Here is a 9,273-nt window from a genome sequence, read left to right on the forward strand (position 1 = left end):
GGACGCTCCGGGCCGAGGGTTTCGCCCCATTGCCCATCACGGCAGCAGCTCTGTCGGAGGGCCCCGCAGCCCTCCGGATGTGCGCTTCTTGCTGCCCGGCTCCCACGGCTCCCGGAAGACAGCTGTTGTTTTGCTCGGCTCCGATCCTGGCACGGGACAGAGCAGGAAGCGGGGCCGCATCCCTGCTGCACGAGGCTTGGCCGGGCCGCGGGGCCGAGCTCGGTGAGGCAGGCCTGGAGCCAGCCCCGCTTCCACGCTCCTTTCTGCCTTCCGCCCCAGCTCGGGCTCTGCAGGCGTAAAGTTCAGGGCAGGGACACAGCCCCGAGCCGCCCCAGGCGCCGGGGGACGCAGCAGACAGATGCATGAACCTCCCCGTCCCGTCCCTCAGCCCCCGCACGGCAGAGCTGTCACAAAGCGCGAGGACGGAGTGGGGCATCGCATCTCCTGTCTCCCAGCGCTGCGGCGGCAGAGCCACCCCATCCCTGTGACAGCGCCCGGCTGAGCTCCCCGTGCCGAGCCGGGGGGACGCGGGGACACGCGAGCAGATGGGCACCGTGAAGTTCGCGGGTAACTTTGGGAAGTTTCCACCTCTCAGCACCCTGCCAGCCTGGCGCCCGGAGCCGCTTCCACACCGCTCTCAGGGAGCAGCTGTCGGTGAGGTCTCCTCCCTCCATCTGTGCCGCTCACACCGCCCGGCTGCGGCAGTTTGGATGGGAATCAATCACCGCTTTTAACCTCACCGCACGCAGCTCCATCCCGGCTCCGCTCCATCCCGGCTCCGCAGTGCGCGTTTATCCCCCAGAGCTCATTAAAATGAGCTCTGCACCACAGCAGAGCTGAGACGCCGGTGATGCTGCTTAATGAACAAACATCTTAATTACCAGGAGCTGCTGCCTCTTGGCAGAGCAGACGTGCAGCCAGGACGGGGTGGGCATGCAAACGACCCACCGCCGTACCTGATGATGCCCATCCCACCCAATGGGACCCAAAATCCCCCCGGGGCTGACAAAGAAGAGGCTCACGACGACCCGGGGCTGGGGGGGTTATTTTATTCTTTGCTTTGGTCTATACAAAAACAACTTATAGAAATAATAAAATCTTCCCTTCCGGACCCACACTGCAGTAACAGTCCGTCCACTGCCAGGCGGAGTGTTAGACCATCAGATCCAGAGCCTCTTCAGAAAAGTCATCAGATAAGGAAAGGGGACGGAAACACACCACTCACCAAAAGAAGGGGAAAGGGTTAAAATGTGCAACAGAGATCGGTACAAGGACACGGTTCCTAATGCTGGAGTCACTGCTCTATGGGCACTGCGGGGACAAGTCAGCTCCCAGCAGCGGATCAGAGATCCGAACCACGGGCAGCCCCAGGGCTCCGGGTGCGGCTCTGTTTGTTCTCAGCAAACCCCGGGCTGCCCCTCTGAGAGCAGAGTTTGCAGAAAACAAAGGGTTTCTCCCATCAGATCCCTTCCCTAGAACGCTAACGCACAGAACAAATCGTGGGGACGTTAGAAAGCACAAACTTAAAGACGGCAAAAGCCGTTGGCACCATATTAAAAATAAAAAGGAAATATATATATTCATAGAAAAGACTATTCTGCCAATGAAAGGTTGATAAAGATGCGGGATTTGTGTGTTTTAAAGCTTCAGAAACAGTATTTGGATGCTGGATGCGGCAGTAGGTGCTCGAAGCAGTCCCAGGAGGAAGGACCTGCACAGACCCACAGCGAAGAGAAAATAAAACGGAAAGATGAAACCTCTCGTGGGAATGGGGACGTTTGTCTTCAGGCACTTCTGTCTCCCGAGTCCTTCTCACGATTGCTCAGCTCTGAGGCCGCCCTCGGCACGGAGGAAACGCCTGCACAGAGGAGTGGGTGTCACCGTCGACTTTGGAAGTGGGATGCAGCCCCCCAACCCCCCGCCCCCCTACCTGTTGTTGTGCGGGCGGTCAGGCGAGCATATGGTCGGCGAAGGGCGCGCGGACGCCGTCACTGTAGGCATCCATGGGGTAATCTCCATCCATGTCCATGTGCATGTCAATGGGGTCCAGGGGGATGTCACCCGAGTACATGGGGCGGTAGCCAGGGTCCAGCTCTGCTGGGGGACAGGGGACACTCAGCGCCCATGGGTGACAGCCGCCCTCCTGGCTCCCATGGTGCTGAGAGGAACCGAGCGGCCACACGGACCTGCAGGGCTGCACTCACCGTCCGAGTAGGGCTCATTGATGGGGATCATGCTCTGAGCCTGGGGAAGAAGGTGGCACGCTTTGAGATGTGGGGAACAAGCACGTGGCACTCAGCATCTCCATCCCATGAGCCAGAGCCACCACCTCCCCTCCGCCCACCCCCCGCTGCCATGCAGGCACTGCTGTGGGGGCACAACGTGGCTGCCCCCTCCCCATCCCCACGTGCTCACCGCCTCCCACGCCGCGGGGTCGTGCTTGAAGAGCGAGTTGGTGAGCTCCACAGACACACGCTTCCTGTAGTCGGGGTTCTTGTCCTCGGAGATGCGGAAGAGCACGGCAGCTGCATAGGTGGCTGTGGGGGGACAGGAGCTGAGCCGCTGCGGCAGGGCTCAGGGATCCACCCGGCGAGCAGAGCCCAGCACGGGGCTGGGGCTGCGCTCACCTGTTCCCTCATTCCTGGAATGCAGCAGCTCCATGAGCGGAGCTGAGGCCCCTTCGGCATCAATGGCATCGGCAGCCTCCTTGTCCTGGGCCAGCTCACACAGCACGCCGGCCGCCACGCGCTGGATGTTCTCCACCGGTGAGTAGAGGAGCTGCCAGGAGAGAGCAGGGTGGCGTGGGGCTGTGTCCCCAGTGCAGCCCTACATGGACACGTGTGCTCCCAGTAGCTGGGAGGCAGCACGGCACAGCCCCGAGTCCCAGCCCCTACCTGCACAAAGAGGGGAATGGTGTTGAGCCGGAAGATCTCCATGCGGTTCATGAGGTCCCGGGCCAGGATGTGCAGCGCTCCCGTGCAGCCCTCCACAATCTCCTCCATCTTGACGCCATCCTGCGAGGGGACGTGCGCTCAATTGGGTCCCCACGCCGTGGTCCCACCGTGCTCTGAGCATGGGGACAGACCCTGCCAGCCTGGGGACACCTGGTGCCGGGACTCACCGTGTAGGGCTGCTGCGTGCCGGCTGCCACGTGACGCTGCGCATCCTGGTGAGCCTTCACCAGCAGCTGCACCAGGCGTGGGATGACGGCCGCCTCCTGCAGCGGGCCATGGTTGGCCGGGCACAGGGCCAGGTTGCGGATCAGCCCGATGGTGGCCTGCAGCGAGGACACGGAGATTCATCAGACAGGGACCAGAGGCACAGGGCACCCCGCAGCCCCCCCGCAGCACAGGCTGCCTCCGGCTTCCTGCATCCTCCCACACCGGATCCTACACCCCCATGGCGGGGGGCGAGGATGGTTTCACCGCAGCAGCAGAGCACGAGCAATTTCCTCCCATTAGCAGCCATTAACTCGACGGAAACGCAGCAGCCGACGCGCGCGGCTCCAGCTGCAGCCCCTCACGGCCCCCCCGCCCCGCACCTTGACCAGCGGCCACTGGTTGGGCTGGTTGAGCAGCTTGACGATGGCGGGGATGCCGTAGTTGAGCCGCACGGAGTTCTGCGCCATCTCTGCCTCGGGGTGCCGGCTGGTCAGGTGCCGCAGCGCGCACACGGCCGGCTCGGTGATGTCCTCCTTGTCGCCCGCCCGCAGGATGGTGTGGATCAGCGCCTCCACCCCGTTTGACTGTGTCACCAGGGTCTTGTTCTTGCTGTTGTTGCAGGTCAGGTTGGAGAGCGTGCCGGTGGCGCAGGTCAGCACATTGACATCATCAGAGCTCAACTGGTTCACCAGGATCTTGAGGACTCCATCCAGGCCCTCCTGCAGTAGCACAGACAGGGGTCAGAGCAGCTCCTCCCCCCAGCCTGGCTCCTGGGTGGGCTCCACCCAAACCCTTCCCGGGGGCTGCAGCTCTCAATGTGTGCAGAGGGGCTGCCTCCCCCAGACCCCCACCCCTCTCCCCCTCTCATCTCCATAGCCACCAAGGCTCGTGCACCCCTGGCTGCACCCCAGTGCTCCTCAGCATCACTCTGGCAGCACAAGTGGCAGTGCTCAATGTGTACAGCTTCGCTCTGCTTAACATCCCCAGCAGGCTTTTCCTGCTGGAAACACAGGAACAATACAGCCCCGGCTGCTGGGAGTGATGCAACGAGCGAACATTACCAGAAGAATCCCGTAGTGACTACAGTTCTGGCCCCAGCTGCGCAGGCAGCACCAGGAAGGGGTTAAAGTGCTGCAGCCAGAGCCAGGGGACCCGGCTGCACGCTTCCACCGCCAGCACAAATAGTTTCCACACTGCATCAGGCGCTAATCTGCAACCCGAGCACATGGGGAACGCATCAGGAGGTGACGAAGGGCTGGAAGAGCTCAGAGCTGAGCCGTGGGCACCCCTCGGGCTCTGCATCCTCATGGGGCTGGGAGCTGGTGGGCAGCTGCACGATCAGGGTGTCTGGGGATGCTGCCACAGCAGATCAGATGCAGAGCAACGTAAGGGCAGCACTTTGGGATCAGCCTGGCATGGGCACGGGGCTCCACAGCTGGGGGGAGCTCCCCAAAAAGCCGAGCTGAACACAGCACGGCAGCCCCCAGACCCACCTGTTTGGTGGCCACATCAGAGAGGTTTCGCAGGGTCCAGAGACAGTTCTGCACCAGCCGGGGGCTGGAGCTGGTCAGGTGCTTGCCCAGAGCCTGCATGCCACCTGCCAGGGACACAGACACCGTGTCTATAAATACTGACACGCACAGCTCCCGGCAGAGAGGAAACGGAGCCGCAGCACCGTGCACAGTGAGCACAGGCTGGGTGCCACCCGGCTGCCGCCTCCAACGCACCACGTCGCCGCGCGGCTCAGCAGAGGCTGACTGCTAAATGTGGAGCAGAGCAGCTCCTGCCCGCCAGCCAGGCTGGCTCCTGCCCACACACAGCCCCAGAAAGTGCCAGCAGCCACAAACCCAGACACGGGTGGTGGGACCCATGGGAGGGCTGCAGCAGCACGACCTTTTCTTAGGGCCCCAAGGGCCACATTCAGCACCCGGTGCACAGAGTGGTGTGGAGCAAGCAGCCAGGAGCAGTCGGTGCTGCGGGAGGGCGAGTGGCATCACCCCAAAAGCCCACCGACCTCAGGAGGCGGCCCCAGAGCTCTTACCGGCCTCGACGATGGCGGGTTTGTTGCTGGGACACACTGACAGCACCTTGAGCACCCGGCTGGTGGTCCACAGCAGCTTCTCGTAGTTGTAGCTGCGCATGATCTGCACCAGGGCTTGGGGGCCTCCGTTGGCCAAAATGATCAGCTGCAAGGCAAGCGGGCAGGGTCAGAGCCAGGGTGTGGGCAGCACTGTGCATTGCAGACCCTCGGGATGTGCGGCATCACCCACCCAGGGAGCAGACCTTGCGGCCCCGCAGGGCTGTGAGGCTCATGTACGGGAGGAGAGCAGCAGCCCAAGCACAAAGACAGAAGCATGGCTCTGAGCAGCAGAGGCAGAACCAGCCGTGCCGACCAACTGGCCAAACTGGGATTGTTTGTGCAGGTAGGGACACAGCACTGCGAGGGGTCAGGCGCGATGCTGAGGTGGTGGCAGCTGTCACCTCCCCTCCCCACCCCACCAGGACCCCCAAGCCATGGGCCACCTTGCTCTCCTGGTTCCCGTAGGCGAGCAGCTGCAGGCAGTCGGTGGTGATGGCCAGAAACTTGGGGTTGTTCTTGTTCAGCAGCGGCACCATCTTCTGCAGCCCGTCAGCCAGGCGCACAGCCATCTTGGCACCCTCCTGGTAGAGCAGCAGGTTGTGCAACGTGGTGATGGCGTAGAAGAGGACTGACTCGACCGGCGAGCTGCGGGCGGCACGGAGCCACGTCAGCACAGTGTGGGCACCCCCGGCTCTGCCCCCCAGCATGGCCCCAAGCTCCTGGGGGTGCTCATCGCTGCTCCGCCCCGTGGGCACTGGAGGAGAGGAGCATCTCCTTGGGGTCCGTTGGGACACACTGCTGGCTCACAGTCACCCTTCTGGCCACCAGGACCCCCAGGTCCTTTCTGCAGAGCTCCTCTCCAGCAGCTCAGCCCCCAGCCTGCACTGATACGTGTCGTTATTCCTCCCCAAGTACAGGATCTACATTTGCCCAAAGCCCCACCCTGCCTGGCCTGCGGGTAGAGCACCCACAGCTGCTCCGGGCAGCATCCCAGGACCTAATTGCTCTCATAGTAAGGAATTTCTTCCTTTTACCTAATCTGAACTCGTCCTTTTTCAGTTTAAGCCCCTCCTGTCCAGCCCCCTGTACCTGAGCATCCTGACAAGGGCCGGGATGCCGCCAGACTTGAAGATGGAGAGCAGTCCCTCGCGGTGGTGGGAGAGGTTGTGCAGGATGCTGGTGGTGCAGCGCGCTGTGTCCAGGTCGCTGGTGCTCTGCATGGTGCGCACCACAGCCGCCACGATCTGAGACGACTGCATCAGGGCACGGCGGGACGCTTCCTTCTTGGAGAGCTGGTTCACAATCATGGCTGCTTTGCTGACAACCACCTGCAGTGGGGAGAGGAGTCAGGGGTGGCTGGGGGTCCTGGGGCACACCGGGATTCCTGCTCCAACGTGTTGCCCTGTGCCAAGGCTGCTGGTTTTAACAACTCGTTCACCTTGCTCCAGGAGCTACACTGCAGCATAAGGACAGACCCACAGCACAGAGGTGGGAAGGAGGTGGTGGGAAGGAGGTGGTGGGAAGGATGCCCCAGGAGTCCTGAAACTCAAAGCCCAAGCAAAGCATGCTTGCTTACCGGGTCCTCGTCGTTGAGCAGCTTGGTGAGCTCTGGGATGGCGCGGGTGGCCAGCTCAGCATCATCCTGGTAGTTGATCAGGTGCACGATGGCTGACTTCAGCATCTGAGAGGGCTCTGCCAGGCGCTGCACGTTGGTCTGCTGCCCTTCCACCTGCGTGGTGATGAGCAGTGAGCGGTCCTCCACCGTCTCGGGGTACATGGCAGCACGGACACGCTGAGCCCGGGTCATGGCCAGCTGAGCCTCCATGTCGGCTGTGGGGAGATGGAGAGAAGTGTGAGGCCAGGCTCTCCTGCAGGAATGCTCCCAGTGCTGCTTCCCGATTGCAGTGAGGCCAGCATGATGCCACCCGCCCCGTCAGCAGTCCTGGCACGTCCTGCGAGGAGCCACTGCTTCCAGTGTAAACAGATACGGCAGTACAGAGATAAGGCAACACTTAATTAGGCAGTATGATTAACCAATTGTCACACAAGGCCTGTTAATTAAAAAATTAAGGGTATTTTCAACTTGGGACCAGCTGGCACTGGGGATTAGGAAAAGGACACAGAGCCCTCCAGGGCCGAGGCTGCAGGAATGGGCACAGCAGGAACATACCCTTCACAGACCCATTTCCCTCCAGCACAGGACAGGCGCCCTGCTCCCAGAGAACTGCAGCTCTGTCCTCAAGGACCCATCTCCGGGGGGGAACCAGCACAGCTCTGCCCTCTTTTTGGGGACAGGGTGAGGGGAAGCGTCTCCTCCAGCACCGCAGGCTGTGCCACGTGGCTGCACCCCGGCTGTCAGGTTCGTGGCACACACTGGCAGCTCACAGCCGTGCCAAGGCAGCTTCCCAAGCAGGAACACTGGAGCAGACGCCGACCCGTGGGCTGGGACCTGCTGCTCTCCCCAGAGCCAGCCAAGTGGCTGCAACATGTGCTCAGCTCAGCACGGCGCGGGGCTGGCTGCGTGCCCTCGGTACAGGGAAGGAGGGCAGCAGGAGGGGATTTCAGGCAGCAGCAGCAGCTCACAGGAAGGCTGTGCGGAGCAGCGCCCAGCGGGAACCCAGCAACAGCCCCGGGGAAGGCAGCAGCAGAGCCCCCCCGCCCCTACCTTGCGCTTGGCCCTGGCCCTGGCCCCCGCCCTGGCAGTAGCTGGTGGTGGTGGTCTTCTTGATGGTGTACTGCTTCCCGTACACCTCGTCGTCGTCCCCCATGCACTTGCTGCTGACGGAGGGCACCTGGGTGTTGACACCTGAGTGGATGCCCGAGTCGTAGGTGTAGGTCTGCTGCCACTCCGTCACCTTGATGGGCTGCTCCATCATGTTCATCACCTCCATGACTGCACTGCGGGGCAGAGGGGAGCGTCAGAGCCCGGCCCCGCAGATCGCTATCTGCCCTCCTCCCCCAAGCGAGATGAAAGGCTGCCCCACCATGACGAACCCACAGCCATGACGAACCCACAGCTCAGCACTTTGCTGCTCCTGTTCAGACACGAACCACGGCTGCAGCGGAGCCCAGCCAGCGCCTGCCACGCAAAACCGCGTCCCAGCAGCAAATGGGCCGCAGTGCTACAGGCTGCTTTCTGCAACGGAGCTGAGCACAAGGCTCAAGAATAAAGTAAACCCTTTGGGCGGATCCTCCTAAAGCCCCTAAAAATAATCAGGCAGACCCGGCACAACACATGGCTGCCCACGGCATACTCAGGGCTGGATCCTGGCAGCATCGGGCTGGGGGACACCAGCGTGACCCCCACCGATCCCCCCTCCCATGAGCAGCTCAGGGAGCAGCGGGAACCCGGCACGGAGTCCTGAGGGGGGGAGGGCAGCCCCAGCAGCACCGGGTGCAGTTATCGCGTGGTGCTGGCACGGCCCCAGCACAGAGGCTCGCAGCGCTGGGGGGCAGCGCTGGGAACGCTCCGGGCACGGGAACCCCGCACCCAACCCCGACACGAGAGGCTCCGGAGCAGAGGGCGAGCCGGGCCCCACGGGAGGTCCCACGTAGACAGGAGCAGCGCCCGCAGCCGCCCGCATGGCGATGCTGTGAGTCACCGCGGGGCTGACGCTGCTCCTCGGCAGCCTGCAGCAGCTGTCGGCCGGCAGGGAGGTGCCGAGAGACGAGCCCTGGGACGAGCCCTGCTCCCAGCCCTGCCGCCCGCACTGGGGGTCGGGGTACTTCGACTTCCCCAAACGCACTGCGGGAACAGAGTAGCCCCAAGCCCCCACCAATGCAGCCTGGGCTTGCTTTAGATCAGGGCTGGGTTTCTGCCGTCTGCATGATGGGGATTTGGGGGGAGCGGAAGGGGGGGGGTGGTCCCCAACTCCACAAGCACAGGGGGCAGGAGGCTGAGTCACCGACCCCACGCAGCCCCCGGCCCGTCGCCACGCACGAGGCCGCACGGAGGAGATGAGTCAGAGTTTCAGACTCGAGGAGCAGCGCTGCCCAGCGGAGGCGTAACCACCACCTGAGCACGCAGCACCC

At 62.9% G+C, this 9,273-nt stretch overlaps 1 protein-coding gene across 1 annotated transcript; it reads right to left on the reverse strand.

Annotated features, from left to right (window-relative positions):
- Nucleotides 1-1,029: 1,029 nt before the first annotated feature.
- JUP (junction plakoglobin) lies at nucleotides 1,030-8,160 on the reverse strand. The gene is made up of 14 exons (XM_010724689.3): nucleotides 7,907-8,160; nucleotides 6,818-7,071; nucleotides 6,331-6,569; nucleotides 5,685-5,886; nucleotides 5,203-5,347; nucleotides 4,655-4,758; nucleotides 3,542-3,880; nucleotides 3,122-3,277; nucleotides 2,895-3,014; nucleotides 2,628-2,778; nucleotides 2,416-2,537; nucleotides 2,205-2,244; nucleotides 1,931-2,094; nucleotides 1,030-1,858 (listed from the first exon to the last, which is right to left on the reverse strand). The coding sequence occupies exons 1-13, from the start codon at nucleotides 8,130-8,132 to the stop codon at nucleotides 1,949-1,951; spliced, it is 2,244 nt and encodes a 747-aa protein (XP_010722991.1). The 5' UTR covers nucleotides 8,133-8,160; the 3' UTR covers nucleotides 1,030-1,858; nucleotides 1,931-1,948.
- Nucleotides 8,161-9,273: the final 1,113 nt, after the last annotated feature.

Source organism: Meleagris gallopavo, chromosome 29 (genome assembly GCF_000146605.3).
Source record: "Meleagris gallopavo isolate NT-WF06-2002-E0010 breed Aviagen turkey brand Nicholas breeding stock chromosome 29, Turkey_5.1, whole genome shotgun sequence".
Lineage (NCBI taxonomy): Eukaryota > Metazoa > Chordata > Aves > Galliformes > Phasianidae > Meleagris > Meleagris gallopavo.